The sequence below is a fragment of the Acinonyx jubatus genome, chromosome X, assembly GCF_027475565.1.
Source record: "Acinonyx jubatus isolate Ajub_Pintada_27869175 chromosome X, VMU_Ajub_asm_v1.0, whole genome shotgun sequence".
NCBI lineage: Eukaryota > Metazoa > Chordata > Mammalia > Carnivora > Felidae > Acinonyx > Acinonyx jubatus.
Window position 1 is genome coordinate 77,733,400 of NC_069389.1, and position 20,681 is coordinate 77,754,080.

Genomic DNA, 20,681 nt, shown 5'->3' on the forward strand with positions numbered 1-20,681 from the left:
TTTCCCAATTTTGATGCCTTTGATTTCCTTTTGTTGTCTGATTGCTAATGCTAGAACTTCCAACACTATGTTAAACAACAGCAGTGAGAGTGGGCATCCCTGTCGTGTTCCTGATCTCAGGGAAAAAGCTCAGTTTTTCCCCATTGAGGATGATATTAGCTGTGGGCTTTTCATAAATGGCTTTTATGTTCTTTAAGTATATTCTTCTATCCCGACTTCTCAAGGGTTTTTATTAAGAAAGGGTGCTGGATTTTGTCAAAGTCCTTTTCTGCATCGATTGACAGGATCATATGTTTCTTATCTTTTCTTTTATTGATGTGATGTATCACATTGATTGATTTGAAAATGTTGAACCAGCCCTGCATCCCAGGAATGAATCCCACTTGATCACGGGGAATCATTCTTTTTATATGCTGTTGAATTTGATTTGCTAGTATCTTATTGAGAATTTTTGCATCCATATTCATCAGGGATATTGGCCTGTAGTTCTCTTTTTTTACTGGGTCTCTGTCCGGTTTAGGAATCGAAGAAATACTTGCTTCATAGAATGAGTCTGGAAGTTTTCCTTCCCTTTCTATTTCTTGGAATAGCTTGAGAAGGATAGGTATTATCTCTGCTTTAAACGTCTGGTAGAACTCCCCTGGGAAGCCATCTGGTCCTGGACTCTTATTTGTTGGGAGATTTTTGATAACCGATTCAATTTCTTCACTCGTTATGGGTCTGTTCAAGCTTTCTATTTCCTCCTGATTGAGTTTTGGAAGAGTGTGGGTGTTTAGGAATTTGTCCATTTCTTCCAGGTTGTCCAATTTGTTGGCATATAATTTTTCATAGTATTCCCTGATAATTGTTTGTATCTCTGAGGGATTGGTTGTCATAATTCCATTTTCATTCATGATTTTATCTATTTGGGTCCTCTCCCTTTTCTTTTTGAGAAGCCTGGCTAGAGGTTTGTCAATTTTTGTTTATTTTTTCAAAAAACCAACTCTTGTTTTCGGTGATCTGTTCTACAGTTTTTTTAGATTCTATATTGTTTATTTCTGCTCTGATCTTTATTATTTCTCTTCTTCTGCTGGGTTTAGGCTGCCTTTGCTGTTCTGCTTCTATTTCCTTTAGGTGTGCTGTTAGATTTTGTATTTGGGATTTTTCTTGTTTGTTGAGATAGGCCTGGATTGCCATGTATTTTCCTCTCAGGACTGCCTTCGCTGCATCCCAAAGCGTTTGGATTGTTGTATTTTCATTTTCGTTTGTTTCCGTATATTTTTTTGATTCCTTCTCTAATTGCCTAGTTGACCCACTCATTCGTTAGTAGGGTGTTCTTTAACCTCCATGCTTTTGGAGGTTTTCCGGAGTTTTTCCTGTCATTGATTTCAAGCTTCATAGCATTGTGGTCTGAAAGTATGCATGGTATGATTTCAATTCTTGTATACTTATGAAGGGCTGTTTTGTGACCCAGTATATGATCTATCTTGGAGAATGTTCCATGTGCACTCGAGAAGAAAGTATATTCTGTTGCTTTGGGATGCAGAGTTCTAAATATATCTGTCAAGTCCATCTGATCCAATGTATCATTCAGGGCCCTTGTTTCTTTATTGACCATGTGTCTAGATGATCTATCCATTTTTGTAAGTGGAGTGTTAAAGTCCCCTGCAATTACCACATTCTTATCAATAAGGTTGCTTATGTTTATGAGTAATCGTTTTATATATTTGGGGGCTCCCGTATTCGGCGCATAGACATTTATAACTGTTAGCTCTTACTGATGGATAGACCTTGTAATTATTATATAATGCCCTTCTTCATCTCCTGTTACAGCTTTTAATTTAAAGTCTAGTTTGTCTGATATAAGTATGGCTACTCCAGCTTTCTTTTGGCTTCCAGTAGCATGATACATAGTTCTCCATCCCCTCACTCTCAATCTAAAGGTGTCCTCAGGTCTAAAATGAGTCTCTGGTAGACAACCAATAGATGGGTCTTGTTTTTTTATCCATTCTGATACTGTCTGCCTTTTGGTTGGTGCATTTAGTCCATTTACATTCAGTGTTATTATAGAAAGATACGGGTTTAGAGTCATTGTGATGTCTGTATGTTTTATGCTTGTAGCAATGTCTCTGGTACTTTGTCTCACAGGTCTCCCCTTAGGATCTCTTGTAGGGCTCATTTAGTGGTGACGAATTCCTTCAGTTTTTGTTTGTTTGGGAAGAACTTTATCTCTCCTCCTATTCTAAATGACACACTTGCTGGATAAAGGATTCTCGGCTGCATATTTTTTCTGTTCAACACATTGACGATCTCCTGCCATGCCTTTCTGGCCTGCCAAGTTTCAAAAGAGAGATCAGTCACAAGTCTTATAGGTCTCCCTTTATATGTGAGGGCATGTTTATCCCTTGTTGCTTTCAGAATTTTCTCTTTATCCTTGTATTTGCCAGTTTCACTATGATATGTCGTGCAGAAGATCAATTCAAGTTACGTCTGAAGGGAGTTCTCTGTGCCTCTTGGATTTCAATGCCTTTTTCCTTCCCCAGTTCAGCGAAGTTCTCAGCTATTATTTCTTCAAGTACACCTTCAGCACCTTTCCCTCTCTCTTCCTCCTCTGGGACACCAATTATGCATATATTATTTCTTTTTAGTGTATCACTTAGTTCTCTAATTTTCCCCTCATACTCCTGGATTTTTTTATCTCTCTTTTTCTCAGCTTCCTCTTTTTCCATAATTTTATCTTCTAGTTCACCTATTCTCTCCTCTGCCTCTTCAATCCGATCCGTGGACGTTTCCATTTTATTTTGCATGTTGTTTAAAGCATTTTTCAGCTCCTCTTGACTGTTCCTCAGTACCTTGATCTCTGTAGCAAGAGATTCTCTGCTGTCCTGTATACTGTTTTCAAGCCCAGCGATTAATTTTATGACTATTATTCTAAATTCACTTTCTGTTATATTATTTAAATCCTTTTTGATCAGTTCATTAGCTGTTGCTATTTCCTGGAGATTCTTTTGAGGGGAATTCTTCCGTTTGGTCATTTTGGATAGTCCCTGGAGTGGTGAGGACCTGCAGGGCACTTCCCCTGTGCTGTGGTGTATAACTGGAGTTGGTGGGCGGGGCCGCAGTCAGACCTGATGTCTGCCCCCAGCCCACCGCTGGGGCCACAGTCAGACTGGTGTGTGCCTTCTCTTCCCCTCTCGTAGGGGCAGGATTCACTGTGGGGTGGCATGGCCCGTATGGGCTACTTGCACACTGCCACCTTATGGTGCTGGGGATCTGGTGTATTAGCTGGGGTGGGTAGGCAAGGTGCATGGGGGCAGGAGGGACAGGCTTAGCTCGCTTCTCCTTAGGTGATCCACTTCAGGAGGGGCCCTGTGGCAGCTGGAGGGAGTCAGACCCACTGCCAGAGGCGTGGCTCCGCAGAAGCACAGTGTTTGTGTGGAGCAACCAAGTTCCCTGGCAGGAACTGGTTCCCTTTGGGATTTTGGCTGGGGGATGGGCGAGGGAGATGGCGCTGGCGAGTGCCTTTGTTCCCCACCAAACTGAGCTCTGTCATCCAGAGGCTCAGCAACTCTCCCTCCCTTTGTCCTCCAGCCTTCCCGCTTTCTGAGCAGAGCTGTTCACTTATGACCTCCCAGAGGCTAAGTCGCGCTTGCTGTCGGAACACAGTCTGTCAGGCCCCTCCGCTTTTGCAAGCCAGACTCGGGGGCTCTGCTTGGCCGGCAGGCCGCCCCTCTGCCCCGGCTCCCTCCCGCCAGTCCGTGGAGCGCGCACCGCCTCGCTGCCCTTCCTACCCTCTTCTGTGGGCCTCTCGTCTGAGCTTGGCTCCGGAGACTCCGTTCTGCTAATCCTCTGGCGGTTTTCTGGGGTATTTAGGCAGGTGTAGGTGGAATCTAAGTGATCAGCAGGACGCGCGGTGAGCCCAGAGTCCTCCTATGCTGCCATCTTCCCTACTAAAACCTTTTTTAAAAGCTCAAAAAATACATGTATTCTCTGAAAATATGCCAGGGGTATTACTCCCCTCCCCCAAACCCTGGAATAGTTAAGCCACTTAAAGATCAGTTTGCCCATCTGAGGAACTAAGTACCACTTACTCTAATCTTGTCAGGACATTTAGTGGTTTAATGAATTGATTTGTGAAAGGAAGTTTAAGACCCTGTGAGCAAATGCTGCAAATTGTAAAACAGCCTGCTAAATGGCTACTCACCCAAAACAAGGAACAATTTATGCCAGACATAAAAAATCTGATTGAACTTGCTTTATTACATGTGTACCTCTTGGGCGATGAAAGACTTGTAAAACTGTTTCTGGGACAATAAACTAGGGGTACCTGTTTGCAATGGTATTGTAAATACAAATGTTTCTATTATTGTGCTGGTGGCCAACAGAGGGACAGATTTTTTGAAAACAGATTTTGTTTGAAGAGCAAGACTCTGAACATAAGAGTTACTCAGAAAATTCTTCATGAATAAAATTATTCAAATTCTGACCCGTATTTACACCTTAATATATTGGAAATCTTTCCAAAAGACAAAATAACCTGAAAGGTAATAGGTCACATCTTCCTAGTAGATGACATCACATACCCAAGGAATGCCATGTAAGAATAAGAACGAAAAGGGAGTAAAAGTCAAAAGATTATTGTAACTATATTTGGAGAATATAGGGATGATTCCACAGTGGTTCCTGGACCTCCTACCTGCATCACAGTCACCTTGGGAATGTATGAAAACTGGAGATTCTCAAGGGAGGGAGCTAAAGACTGAATTTAACAAGCCTCACAGGTGATCCTAATGCACATCAAAGGTCAGAAATTTTTGGTTTTATAGGGAAGTTTAGTGCTAGTTTTCAAAGGAAAAAATGCGAGATTTTCCTCAACTTCTTTCATCCATTCATTCAATAAACATGTACCAGCACTAGTTATAGACAAGGCATCATACTAGGAGCTGCAAAACACCCAGAACAATTTGGGTGGGAAAGGAAAACACTATGTATGATTTAGGAGCCAATGTTCATTTTCCTTTCTACACTGTTTCAGTACCTTGTTCATTTCCTGTTTTATTCTCTTTGAGCTACAGCCTCATGCCCTGCTTGATATTGCTTCAAAAGCACTTAAGGAGTGGATATAAGACAGCAACACAGAAACCAAGCATGAGGAGAGAGAGTGTTGCAGTGGGGGCAAAGTGCAACTGCTGGCTTTCCTTACTCTCAGAAGATAGCAAGGAAACAAACAGCAGGAAGAAAGTCCATCCAGAAAAAAAAATCTGAACCATCTTGGCTTGTTAATATGGAATTCTGACATAAGCCTTAGGTACACCTGCAGGTTTCAGGTGATATTATAAAACCCAAAAACTACAAAAATATAACACCAGATTCCATGGTGCAAAGATTACATGCCATATATTTTCCCTTTCCCTTACAGAGACAGTCTTTCCCCTTCTTAACCTTGATTTGGGCTAAGGGGAACCCCCTTGCTCTCTGTTTTTCTGTTAGTTTACCCAAGGTAAATAGATATGAGAGAGAATAAGAAGCCTGAATATAAACTGAACAAGTTAACAACAGCTAGATAATGCCAAAAATAAGGGTCCAAGGAGCATCCTTGGATAACTAGAAAGTGAATAGAGGAAAAGAAAATGGATAGGAAAAGAAGTTCTCAAAATTCACCCAAAATTGGATTCAAAGTAATAGGACTTGATAGCAAAATTAAAACTGATAATAAGATTCAGAATTTACTGGGTAGGAGATTTTTTCCATGCATGTAAATGGATCCTCAAGAAACCACATACAGTGAAACCCCTTTCAAACATCACTGTGAGCTATTTGAACACAGTTTGCATGGTTTTATCACCTGATGTTACCACCCTCTCTTAGCATTTTCCACACATTTTACATTTAAAGTGGTTAGTTCACAGAAAAGCATAGCACACAAGATTTCCTGTATCTTTCCAGGTATTGTTCTTTGTCTACTCTCAACTGATCCCATAAATTCCAAGGCCCTTGTAGTTTTCTACATCCCTCAAGGTTCCAAAAACAGAACCTGGCAAAAATGCATGTGTCCCTGAATTTTCAGATGTTTCCTCTTCATCAAAGTGGTCCCTGGTAAAAAGCCACTATTCTGGGTTTCAGGCAACATCAGGAGATTTTTCCACCAAAAGCCTGTCAACCATTCCAGGTTGTGCAATTTGTGTGTATGCATGTGTAAACAAAATCATATAAGTAACTAATCCAAATCAGAGGTTCCTAGTGAGTCCCAAAGCTGCTGTAGACTAAACGTTTGAACATTAAGTTTTCATCTCACCGGTCTGCCTGTGCATTGGATATTCAGGGCTGACCTAAGACAGTGAGGGTCCCCAGAGTCTTAGCTTTTTGCTATGCTCTGAAAATCAGGCTCACGTTAATCGTTTAACCTGTTCGTAGAATTCCCAGGTATCCAGAGCTAGCCCAGGGGACCTGTAAGGATAAGTCAAGTCATCATTTTTATCAGAATTTTTAAAAAGGAGCTTTGAAATAACAGTCCTAAAACAGAAAATGAAGTATATTTCTGCTGCAAAGTTACTCTAATCATTGCACAAGAAGAGGCGTTTTATTTCCTATTAACCAGATAATTTTGAATTCCTTAGCTTTTGTTTTTATTCTGTAGGCTAAGATAATATTTGAGATGGATTCCTCCAAACCCCTCAAAAAAAATTCCAAACTATGCTATGACTGGTAATGCTGGGATATTCATTTTGATTAATGATAATTTACAATCATCACCCAAGGTCACAAGCAATTCGGGACCAATATAGATAAAATTAGCATGTTTTCAGGGGTTACTGTGCATCATGAATTAAATTAAATATGAATTGAAGTTGTTTGTTCAACCAGCCAGTTCATTCTTCGAATCCTACTCATTTGGTGATGTAAATTTATGGGATTAGAGCCAGAAAAATAATAGAACTTTCTCATCTTCTCTACTGTAGCTCTAACATACACTGCTTGCCTCTCTATTTTATTTATATTATTTTAACAAATACACTCAGAGTTCAATTTTAGTTGAAGAATAACAACTAGACCATTCAAGAGGATATTTGCATGAAGCAGTAATAAAGGCATTATCTAAATAGTCAGTACTGGTTTTTCAGTGCAGTAAATTCTCCAGTTTGTTTAGTTCTCCCTCCTTAGAGACTTCCTGAACCTTAGTGTCCACTGCAACAGAGGGAATCTTCCTTGGCAGTATTCAGCTCTGTATTCACATACATTTTGGTTCCATGGATAACTAAATTATGACCAACCAATCACACAAATCTTAACTTTGAATGCTACATTTGAAACACTTCCAAATATTTTAAGAAGTAGTGAATCATGCAAAGATCTTTTCTTTCCCTCTCACCTACAAACTGTTTAAAAGGTGGGGCGCCTGGGTGGCGCAGTCGGTTACGTGTCCGACTTCAGCCAGGTCACGATCTCCCGGTCCGTGAGTTCGAGCCCCGCATCAGGCTCTGGGCTGATGGCTCGGAGCCTGGAGCCTGTTTCCGATTCTGTGTCTCCCTCTCTCTCTGCCCCTCCCCCGTTCATGCTCTGTCTCTCTCTGTCCCAAAAATAAATAAACGTTGAAAAAAAAAATTCAAACTGTTTAAAAGGTAAGAAATTAGTTTATCTTCCATTAAAATATCTTTAAAATGATTCCAAAGTTTTCAAAACAACAGCAATCTTGAAATTCATTGAAAGTTCCACATTAAGGCCTCTCTTCATTTAAAGTGAAGAGCAACAGGAATTTTGATATGAACATGATTGTGAAAGTATGTTTTCTAACATTAGATTTCAAAATCATCAACTGAAACTACATTTTAATATGATCCCAATTTTTTTTAATTTGTGTTTATGAATACATTTTGATGTAAAGAAATATGGTAAAATGCCAACAGTGATTATTTGGGGTAATGGAATCACCATCATTTTTTATTTTTTAATGTTTTTCTGAATTTTTCAAATATCTTTGAAGCAGATAGGCATTTATTTTAAAATCCAAAAACAAAGGCATCATTTAAAAATTTAATCTATTTTTCTCTATATATTAAATCAAGCTTAGTTGTTGAAAGAGGCAAGCGAATCAACATACCTTTTGATTAAATGGGCTCGGCTGTTCACATAGTTGGAGTCAAAGGAATAGTTTTCAGTCTGCAATGGGAAAAAAAAAGATTAAAAATGTTACATAGATGATTCACGGAAAGAGCCAAACTGTCCTACTTATGAGGAATTTTTCTACTGGATGAGAAGCAATGAATGAATCAGAAACCAAGGCCATAGCTGGGTAACACCCTGAGGAATGCCTGCTGCCTGCTTAGGGCTCTGAGGGCTCTGTAGAAGCAGCCCTCACTTACAGACCAAGATGAACTTTACTCAAACATCCCCTATAATATGGATGGCTACTGACCATGCAACCACTTAGAGGAAGATACAACATGACCTACAATCTTTACAGAAACTAATTGTTTTCCATTCCCAGTGGATATAATTCTGTGCCTATCAAATTGACTGGAAGTTCAAAGGTATTTTTATTAGTAGTACATAATTAACATGTTAAAATATTTATTCCATAGATATGGAAATACAGACAAGCTAATCCCCTACTGTGGATTTAAACTCTGCACTTCCTTTTGTTTTAAGACATTTTGCTCAGCATTAGTTATGCAGGAAGGCCTTCGTTTTATCACAGATATAAAGGAAAACAACTATTATGCCTGAAACTGGATGAAGGGCAGTCCACAGGGAGTGCCAAAGCTTTTCATGTGAAACATGAAGCTTGCAAGCAAACCCTGTCTCAGCTCCTATCATTAAAACACCACTTCCTAATCTGGTTACAGTAGACTGCCTGAGCAACAGCTTTACAAAAACAAATGCAAAATACCTGCCAGATGAATGAGATGGGAAAACAGTTCATGAGCACCGAAAGGGAGCAGCCTTAGAAGGTGGGAATGCAGGGAAAAGTTGACACTGAAGTAACTGAAAGTTCTAGTACAGTGGATCTTACTCCCAACACTCAAGTATTATTCTGACTGAGCCATCGTATACACTGGAAAATGCATAAACACATCTCCTCCACCCTCCTGCTCTTCTACCAGAAATCATCTCCATCCCCACCATTCCCATCATTCCTTAGGACCTTCTGAAATGACTTCAACTAAAAGTGCCTGGAAAAGGAAACACAATAGCTGTCTAGCTACCAAAATACCAGACTCCTTTCAGATGACTACCTGTCAGACATTAACTGTGCTAGGCTCTTAGACACAGATTTTGGTTGCAAGGAACTGAAAGTTTAGTAGAGGAGAACAGGATAGGTGATAGTAGATGCAACTACCACATGAGCATCAAACACCCAACAGTTAGGGTAGAGACCCTAAGTATCTAGAGTAGGTGGGGATGGGGGGTGGTAAGTAGGCAGGAAAAAGGAGGAGAGAATATTGAGAAGGAATCTAAATCCCATCATTGTCTTGTACTTACTCAGGCATGCTCATGCCCTCTGCATGCCCCTCATTTGAAGATGGGCTCTATAATATCTATTCACACTACTTTTATGTACAGGCTAAAATCCACTTTAATGTAAACCACAAGTGATTTTTGGTTCTGTTGTAAGGAATGGAGTGGGAGAGTAAAAAATAAAAAGGATCAGTTCATTTCTAATTTGTTCATAAAAATAGAACTACCCTATGAGCCAGCAATTGCACTACTAGGTATTTATCCAAGGGATACAGGTATACTGTTTTGAAGGGACACATGCACCCCAATGTTTATACCAGAACTATCAACAATAGCCACAGTATGGAAAGAGCCCAAATGTCCATCAATGGATGAATGGATAAAGATGTGGTATATATATACAATGGAGTATTACTCAGCAATCAAAAAGAATGAAATTTTGCCATTTGCAACTACGTGATGGAACAAGAGGGTATTATGCTAAGCGAAATTGGTCAGTCAGAGAAAAACAAATATCACATGATTTCTCTCATATGAGGATTTTAAGACACAGAACAGATGAACACAAGGGAAGGGAAGCAAAAATAATATAAAAACAGAGAGGGGGACAAAACATAAGAGACTCTTAAATATGGAGAACAGAGGGTTACTGGAGGGGTTGTGGGAGGGGGGATGGGCTAAATGGGTAAGGGGCATTAAGGAATCTACTCCTGAAATCATTGTTGCACTATATGCTGACTAATTTGGATGTAAATTAAAGATATAGAATAAAATAAAATGGATGCTGAAATTGTTACAAATATAACTACAGGAAGAAGAGGCAAACTTGAAGCTACATTGGGAATACAATGCTAGAAGTATTGCTGGAAGAGGTTATCCATCAGTCAGTCAACCAACAAGCATTTCTTGAATTAATTTATTATATCAACATAATAAACACACAATATGCTGTGTAAATGTGCTCTTCTATGATATTCAATACATATTCTATTAACAAGTAGAAGTTCCCCACCTGCCAAAAACCATGCTATCCAATTAAAACAGGAAACTGATTAAGTACTCAGGAGTTCAATGTCTAGTTTCACCATGAAACCTTGGGTAAATTACTTCATTTATGCATGCCTCACTTTCCTCCTATGTAAAATAAGGATAATAGAACATTAATCCAAAGGGGAAGTTCAACCGAATTTATCATGACTCATGGTAGACATGGTGGGAAATCCTTTATCCCCTGCTTTCTACAGAACCCACAACCCCAAATAGGATCGAGAATTTGACCTCACTCAGGCAATAAAAGAGTAGCATGAACACATTTCATTTCAGTTTCCAAACTTACTTAAGTCATTTTTTCAAGAAAGTTAATAGACACAAAGAAGCAAAAGAAGGAAATTGTGATGATACTGGCTTTGCAAAAAAAAGCATTGAGGAGCATCCCAAGATACTGTCATGTTAAAGAAGCCAGTTTTCAAGTAGAATATTTTGCATAGCTTTGCATATGAGGCATCCAACCTGTGTGCAATGTGCATGGAATATGGAGCTCTTTGGAGACCTGACCTCCAGCCATTGTGCCAGAACTCTATGTATGGGCAAATAAACAAAACCATACAAATTCTATCCCTGGTGACTGTACTACTTCTTGATCCTAATGGAATAATATATCTCACCATGAGAATCCCACTCACAGGCAATGAGTTAAAAGAAGAAATAAGTCTAGAAGGCTTGCTTGTGGAGACTTTATCAGTGCTCTGTCCTTCTCTCTGGGATACAGATTGGTTAACCTGGGCAAACATGCCAGGCATGATCTGCCACTGTAGGTAGGAGAGTATCACTAAAGCTTAAATCACCTTCTTATCTTTCTTCCCCCCCCTTTTTTTTTTTACTCTACAAGACTAAGCCACTCATTTTTGTGGGTCCAAGTGTAAATATTCCATTCCCCAAACTGGCACAAACCATAATAGGCAGGTGTCCCATGCTGCACCCCCATGAAATTAGAAGCACTAGTCATAAGGTAGATTCCTAGAACCAATTTTCCCATAGTGGATAGGGCTATGCTGAGTCATCCACTGTCTTTTTGTTTTTATAATCAGTCCCAGGTCTCTGTGAAGCCACTTAATTGGAGTTTGGAAACAACCTATGAAACAGAATTATTCTAATTGACAGGACACACTATTCTGGCCCCATTAATACTACATTCCAAACAACTGAGGTAATTTGCTACCGATAGCCAATTATGAGTCTATGTATATTGACATCAAGTGTTCTTGCTCATAGTGATTCAAGGCATGTACTCAAACCCAACTCCTGTGCATTGAAAGCGTATATTTTTTCCACACTTCAGATGGAGTAAAGAGTGAGACTCAGACCACCCCGAAGAAAGAAATAATCTTTTCTTAATGAATAGCTTGCATGTCTTAAGCCAGTGGTTCTCAGTCCTAATGCATATTAGAATCAACTAGGGAATTTGGGTGTTTTTTTTTTTAATACTGTTGCCAAAGTCCCACTCCAAGAGATTCTGAGGTAACTGTCCTGGAGTGGCCCAGGCATTGGTATTTGTTTAAAACTTTCCAGGTACTTCTTTTTTTTTTGGGGGGGGGGCGGTTTCAGTACTTGCCTGAGGATATACATTTTATTTTTTTTCAATATATGAAGTTTATTGTCAAATTGGTTTCCATACAACACCCAGTGCTCATCCCAAAAGATGGGTATTGCTCATCTCCTCAATACCCATCACCCACCCTCCCCTCCCTCCCACCCCCCATCAACCCTCAGTTGGTTCTCAGTTTTTAAGAGTCTCTTATGCTTTGGCTCTCTTCCACTCTAACCTCTTTTTTTTTCCTTCCCCTCCCCCATAGGTTTCTGTTAAGTTTCTCAGGATCCTTCTAATGTACATCCAGAGGAGAGAACCGTCCTGAGCAAAGGACAGACCACAGGCTTTGACCCGGTGTGCTGTGTTTTCTAATGCAAGCCCAGCTATTTAGAAGATGGCATCCCTTCTGTCAGATTATTTGCCAAGGCCATCTCAATATAGACTAAAGAATTAGAGCAGAAATACACGTTTTAAGAAATGATAAAAGAGCTTTTCTTTTTTGTATGAATGTATTGGCTTCTGGTTAGCCTTATTTAATCAAAATTTGCTTGACATTATTCCAATCCCCTCTCTAAGTATTCTAAATGGCAAATAACATGAAACATTTGAGAGGGGAAATTTTCTCTAAATGTCACATTAATTTCACTAGGAAATGTCCCCATGTCTAATGAGACAGCCAAGTTAACACAGGAACACAGTAAAAAGACAAGAACAACATTTGTTTCTGGAAAACCTAATTTTAACATAAAAAATGGGTCTACAACAAACTTTTATTTCTAGTGTCAATGGAAAATAAAAGTCACTTTCCTATCATTTAACATATTTATCCCAAATCCTTTCCTTAATTAGAAGTGTTTATCCTAGAAACTCATTGAGAACAGACTTCTCACTTGGCTTAGGTTTAATAAAACCTTGATTTTCTGAAAACCTAAAGAATAAATACTTCTAGATAGCTGAGTTTTTTAGACAGCTTAGGGCTTTCCTCTGTAAGGACTAAAATATTTATTTAAAATCCTAACCATTCTACCTTGTTTCTGAAGGGAATCATATAGTTGTTTATTGGTTGCTTAGGAGCACCTTTCTAAACATAAATCACTGCACCATGCAGGCTTTGCCTGTACACTCACTGACCCCAAAGTGCTGTGGTTTTTGAGTTCTTGTCTTTAATTTTTAACATATGTCCTTCATCACGTTGCTATCAAACACTCAGTATTGTTATTTCTCAGTGCTATCAATATATCAAAAACAGCTCCTCTTCCATTTCGAGTTTGATACTTCTACTCTACTGTGTTCTTAGAAGCTAATTATATTTGGCTAGAAAATAATACTTAAGGTCTGGGCGGAGAGCTGAAATGTTGTTTTAGAAGGGAAATTACATGATCTTTAATACAGAGACTTTGTGTAATGTTTTGGTTCTTGTTGCTTTTTGGTTTCTTTACCTGCTTTGGAGCCTTCTCTGATGATTACTTTCTATTCTGAGCTCCCTCCTGGATATGCAGGGTTTCCAGTGAGACTTTGGGGTAGGTGATATGCTATTATGTCTCTATGTTAATAAGTCTGGAACATCAGAAGTCAAATGCTTCCATTTTGTCAGGCCTCCAAGGTACCAGAATGCCCTACTTTAATAGTCATTTTGCATTACTTTTACAGTTCACTGAATTTTACCCTTTTCTCTGAAAGAGTGACCGTGACTCTCTCAGCACCACATTTATCACCAGGAGAGACTTCAACCCGAAGGAGATAGAAACCCAATAAATGCAGATATCTAGGACTAGAATCTTTGCCCAGTATCACAAATCCCCAGGTCACTACACAAAGCTAAAAAAGGTTGCAAACACTGAGATTAAAACAGAGATTCCTCAAACTTTAAGGTCTTCATTTGAAAATGAATAGCCATTTAAAAATCACTTTAAAAGTCCCATCAAACTGAAAAGCATTCTAATTGCAATTTGTTACCTATTATTTTGTTTTTTTAACTCTTAATCATTTTAGCAACATAAACAGGAAAACTGGAATCTCAAATCAGATGCACAGCAAAGTGATTTTAAAATGCTAGTCCTTTTTTTTTTAACTGCTGATGTCTAATAATGATAATTGTGCTTATTGATCAATGATGAAAAGAACCATAACCTTTTCTAAAACTGATTGCTATTTTAGATGTTCAAATGGCATCTCTTCTCACGGGCATTTTTAGGAAATGAATTGCAAATGGCTTTTTCCTACTTCCTATGCCCAACACATAAAATGAAAATGTAAATTCTATATAAAAATAAAATGCCAATATGCCTCCAGCTAGAATGTATATTCAAATACTCATCCATCCAGACCTCAGCATCTGAAGCAGGAATTAATGAAGATGGAATAAAATGCACCATTCCTAGAGCTGCCATCACCAGAAAGCTCATATTTACCCTGAACTGGAAAACAAGCCAAGTAAGCTCCCAGTAACTATGACTACACACATCTCAGCCTTATTCTCATTCTCTCCCCCACCCCCATCTCCCTCCTTCCCTCCCTCCCTCCCCCATCTTACACACACACATACACACACACACACACAGACACACACAGAGTGGCACATGCTCTCCTGCAGATACATGCATATACTTATACACAGGCTGCTAGAATTCAGCTTTGAAAATTACACTGCTACTTCATAGAGATAAATAGTACCATAAAGGCTTGATGAAGATAGGTGACTTACACAGGAGGATTTGGACTTTATTTTTCTTACACATATAAACTCACATCATAAATAAAGGCAACCTCTCTCTTCTATGAAATGGGTTATAAAATTCTTAAGTTTTTTAGAAATAGTGCATGTATGTGTTCCTTTAGCTCCATTTTCACAGCCTTCACCTTGTGACACCATTTTCTCATCATTATTTGCCTTTTGATCTAGCCCATTCTGCAAAGCACTATGTGGATAATCTTCAACCACTGTTTTCATCACAGCACTTCTCTTTCCAACCGCTCAAGAAACCCTTTTCAGGGGTTTCTTGATGGATTTAGCATTAAATCTCAACTAAATCTTTAACTGAATGGTTATAAAATATAAGTCTTCTACTTCCCCCATATCTAATTTCTCTCATTTTTAATATATCCACATCACTGGTCATCCCACATTGCTTAGCATTTTCTCAGCACTGTGTACAGACTATGCAATGTAGTTATGCATTTCCTTAGGTTCTATGATTATTTCATGTGTAGTATGTAAGTCAATTCATTTTCTAACTGGACTGGAAGCTCTCTTTTGAGTTCTTTTTTTTTTAAGTCTATTTATTTATTTTGAGTGGGGGAGAGAATGAACAGGGGAGGGGCAGATAGAAAGGGAAAGAGAGAATCCCAAGCAGGCTCCATGCTGTGAGCACAGAGTCCCATGCGGGGCTCAATCTCATGATTCGTGAGATCATGACCTGGGCTGAAATCAAGAGTCAGACACTCAATCCACTGAGCCACCCAGGCATCCCTCTCTTTTGAGTTCTCAGTGCCACAATGTTGGACACTTACCAAGTATACATATAATGCATCAATGAATGAACATAGAAGAGATGGAAGAGGCTAATAATGAGGCTACTTATTACAATTAAAGCAGATGACCAATTCTATTAGGCCAAGTGGTCCTGCTTCTTCAGAAAGCATCCATTCTACACACTGCTTTCTGTGGTTACAATTTGTTCTCTGTCTTCACTCCCAACTAGTGCCTTATAAATATACAGTAGTCTGGATATAACTGCCAGGGATAAGCTGAAACAGTTTGGTGCTTTCTACCCTTCTATCTTTTTTAATGTTTTATTTATTTTTTGAGAGAGAGAGTGCAAGCAGGGAAGGGGCAGAGAGAGAGACAGAGTATCCGAAGTGGGCTCTGCACTGACAGGCTGAAAGTAATGAGCCCAACACAGGGCTCAAACCCACAAACCATGAGATCATGACCTGACTCAAAGTCAGACATTCAACTGACTGAGTTACCCAGGTGCCGCGGCAACTCTTCCCTTCTAAATCTATCAGTCCTACCACATCTCTGGGAATGACAGAAGTGACACATGATAGTGCTTCCAAAACACTTTGGATACTTTAGGTGAAATTTCTGTAAGAAGATAAGGCTTTGCCACATTACAAATCTCTGAGTCACAGATTGATGCTGCAGCAGCTACTTTTCTACATGTGAAAGAGAACTCTAGGATTCCAGTGGCTTTCAAGACAAGGCTAGCTATGGGAAACACAGGCCATGTGGTTAACATCCAACAAGTCAAGTTGAAAGAGTTCCCCTCTTGGTGGCCTTTCATCATCACTCCTAAAATTTCACTGGCACTATGAATGTGGTCAGACTACCTATAGGTGACAAAAGCAGCCTAGGGAAGGCGCTTTTCTCTGCCTTCATCTTTGATTGGGTCAAAGAGATGCCTTTAGAAGAGCAGCCCAGTTGCAAATTTTACTACAAAGACTTCCTTGAGAAATACAGCAGTTTTCTGCAGAAAACTTCAGGAATCCATGCAATTCAGAGGCAAAGAGCCTGCTGAAAGACCAGGCTAAGTGCCATACCATTAAATAGATGAGCACAGGTTTCTGAATAAGACTCTGGGATCTTTTTCTAAGTGTTTTGTGGGCTACTGTGTACTATAAAATAGTATGTGCTTATAAACAGCTCTCAGGAACAAGTTAATACCTATTCTAGGTACAAATGCTCTCAGGAACCAGTTAATGCCTATTCTAGGTACAAATGCAAAATCAACAAGATCTCAGTGTGAGTAAAAGTAGCTGAAAAGTGAATAAGATGAATCCAATCATGTGAACCATGCTATCTCATCCCACATAAACAAAATTCAACCTGAGAAGTAAATAGCTATCAATCACATTCACCACTGGAACAAATGCTGAAGTCCAATCACCATCTCCAAATATGTAACTACAGCATATTAAAGCTATTTTGCAGGCACAGAGTGCCTTTCATCCCCAAATATCCAAGTACTTTACAAGCAGGTGCTGTAATTCCCCCTTTAAACAGCCAAGAAAAACAAACACACAGGTTAAGTGCTACAGCCATGTTAAATACCAAATCAGCTAGACCATGCCACAAAAACAAGAACAATAAGAAATTTTCCCAGGATCACTGTTCTTGGCATTACCAACTACTGAGACAGAAAGCAAACACAAGATGGTAACACCAAGGAAGTCACTGCTTTATACCTATTTTCCTCAAAATGACTTTCTTAGTTACTTTAAGTGAGTGAGTCAGGAGAGTATAGTCTAGCAGTTAGACAAAGATAAATTTGGCACACACTAACTGAAGATACTTCTCCAGTCCCAGCTGGACAGCCCAGTCAAATAGTCCAAGGGATCCAGGAAAGAGCCACTTTCATTCCTAGACTTTGGTGATTCTTTCAACTGTCCTTTAGTGATACTGACAACCATCTTTACAAAGTGACCTAACATAACTAGTGATGACTTCATGGGGTAGCTCTAATTTCAGAAATTATGACTTGGTAAAACTGGTCCAACTGACAATAAGAAACCAATATAAGACCTCCTACAAGCCCAGGGATCCACAGTATGAGCTCTCCTGAATACAACATGCGTTTGAGCCCTTCTGGCCCAGAGAGGCCCAGCATACCCTCAGGACCTGAACTGGTCCATTCCTTTCTGCTAAATTCTAGTTTATTGGTGCCTCAATTCTCTGTTACTGAGCAGCTATGGAGCCCTAACTTCCTGCAGAGTGCAATTTCTATTGAGGAGCCTTGTCAGCTGACAAGACTTAAAATATTTGGAAGAAAAAAACAGTGGGTGGCCCTGTGCATATGAGCCAAACAATACCCCCAAATCCAGTTCCAACCCCAGTCTCATTGTTTATACTATACATCACTTAAAACCCAGTTGCCTCCACAAGTTTATTTAAAATTGAAGGAGTGAGCCTTTGGCATACCATTCTAAATTCATTTCCTTGTAGGAGCTTGTTACTCGAGCTTGTAATATTTGATCATGCTGACAAAAAACAGTCAAGTAATATACCATCTTAGAAATAGTGAATGTGTTAGCCTTTAATATTGATGTTTTCTAATTAGATTCAATACAATAGATCATTTTGTTGTTTTTGGTCAATGAAATTCGCCACAGTTCTCTGTTGGTGCAGCTATTTTGATTACTGCCATGGCAAACAAAGGGGCGTCTCAGTTTAGTGTAATGTGTAGTGTCAAAGATGTGCACACACAGCATCCACGTATACTTACTGTCACAAAAATATAAACAGATTATTTATTTCTGATCTTTTAAGTACTAATTTCAAATTTAATGAGGCATAACAAATATTTCTCAAAATCAGACTCCATGGTTGCTTAACATTGGCAACCCTTTAATTATGTCTGTAGTTTAAATAAAGGACATTAGGCACTGGAGGAAATCCACAGTAGCCTCCAGTTTTGAGCAACTTAAACAAGTATTGAAGCAAATCAGAGTTGGAAGCAAGATAGAGATCACATTTTAGTATCACTTCATGAACAATAAATGAGAAGCAATACGAAGAGGATTCAAGAAAATAATGGAAAAGTTTACTCATTCTCTAAAAGCCCCTACCTGTCCTCCCACGTCCTAATAGACTTTCTCATTTTATGCAGGGTGTGAGGTAAGGTCAGATTAGAATTTGACCTGATTTCAAAACAGAGATTAATCAAAAGGCTACTATCTGACATAGAGTGCTGGGAACCATGCATAGTAAAGCCATAATTACACCTCACGAAGTGGCTCATGTTATCAGCAGCTTGAAATTGTCAGACTATTAGAAATATGTAATGCAGTTATGCAATACACCAACAGAACAATTACTAAAGCATCTTGCATTTATATGGAACTTACTATCAGAAAAAGTTCTAGAATAAATGCTTAACAGGCTGTTATAAAAAGGGATCATTTTCTCAAACAGCTGAAACAAAATAGTCATGTTGCACTGGTAACAGTAAATAAAAAGGGTTTCAGGAGAGAGAAAAATTACTAAACCTTAGAGAAGCCATAAGGGAAATAAATATTTTTTAGACAGAAAGAAAATAGACACACAAATTGGAACTGGGGCTGAAGGTAGCTACATTTTCTACAGAGCTCATGGCACAGAATTGAAGAATTTTGCTTCTTATCCAGCCAGCAAGACTTCCATGAGGTGTTTAATGACTGTGATGGAGCAAATGCCTTCTGTTAATATCATCCTGTAAAAAGAATTAGCATTTGGAAATGGACATAATACACAAAAACTTGCCATTTCTTTTCTCCTTTTTTTTTTTACCTTTTAACCAACATTAACTACCTAATTCTCCACTACTATTATGAGCTAAATATTATTAACTCCACTAACAGCAAAACAGAACAGGTTAAGAAATTTGCCTTCTGCTAGAGAGAAGCAGTGTCACAACTGCAGCTAGAATTTGATTTACTCACGGTCAAACCTCTGGATGCTGAAAAACTGCCTTCACTATCAAATCATTCTTCTGAATTAGCCCCAGATTCTGGTTTGAGGAATTATAGAATGTCCACCAAAGGTTTTTATGAAACTTGGAAGAGAGGTTCCTGTTAAGCAACATTAAAAAATGCATGTATTCTTGAGCACCTGTGGTGAGGCAAGCAAAGCTAGAATTATTTTCTGGTGGCATTGACTCTGCTTTCCTCTCCCTATGTAAAAATGTGTATGCCCCAACCCCCAAGGTCCATATTCTTCTTCCCTGCACTGACACCACTAGGCCAAATCTCATTAGAATTCTAGAAAATGCAATGAAATACAACTAATTAGGACTGGCTAACTGGGTGTACCATTTGAGAGGGGAAAAAATCATCTAGCCTGCTTAAACATGACAGGTTCAAGGGTGGTGAACACAACTAGAGCAATTTCCTCCTGCAGGAAGATTTACATATAATGAGGGGAAATTCAGTGAAATCCCTATCAAGATTCAATGGCATGTTTTTTACAGAATCAGGAATAAAATTCTAAAATTTATATGGAATCACAAAACACCCCAAGTAGCCAAAGAAGTTCTGAGAAAGAAGGACAAAGCAGGAGGCATCATACTTCCTGACTTCAATGTATACTGTGAAGCTATAGTAATAAAAACAGTATGGTACTGGCATGAAAACAGAGAAATAGACCAATGGAAGAAAACTGAGAGCTCAGAAACAAAGACAAGTATAAAAGCTCAACTAATATTTGACAAGGAAGCAAAGAATACCCAATAGGAAAAAATATTTTCAATAAATGGTGCTGGAATAATTAAATATTAACATGTAAAAAATGAAACTGGACCCATATCTTACACCACTCACAAAAATTAACTCAAAATGAATAAAAGGCTTACATATGAGACTTGAAACTATGAAACACTTTCTATGAAGAAAACATAGAAACAAAGCTCTTTGACATGGCTCTTGTTAATGATTTTTTGGATATGACATCTAAAGCATAAGCAACAATAAAAAACAAGTGGGACCAGATCAAGTTAAAAAGCTTCTGCGAAGAAAAAAAAGACATCAAGAAAGTGAAAAAAAACCTTATGGAGTGGGAAAAATATTTGTAAACCATATATCTGATAACAAATTAATATCTAAAATATATACAGAACTCATAAACATCAATATCAAAAATACAAATAATACAATTAAATAATGAGCAAAGGACCTGAATACACAT

General features: G+C 38.7%; 1 protein-coding gene across 4 annotated transcripts in view; it reads right to left on the reverse strand.

Moving 5' to 3' along the window:
* Positions 1-20,681, reverse strand: part of PCDH19 (protocadherin 19) — a 152,749-nt gene that overhangs the window by 78,710 nt on the left and 53,358 nt on the right. For all 4 annotated transcript variants that reach the window (XM_053201440.1, XM_053201441.1, XM_053201443.1 and 1 more), the window contains one exon: positions 8,078-8,136. In XM_053201440.1, coding sequence (XP_053057415.1) covers positions 8,078-8,136 — 59 coding nt within the window. The remainder of the gene's footprint in view (positions 1-8,077; positions 8,137-20,681) is intronic.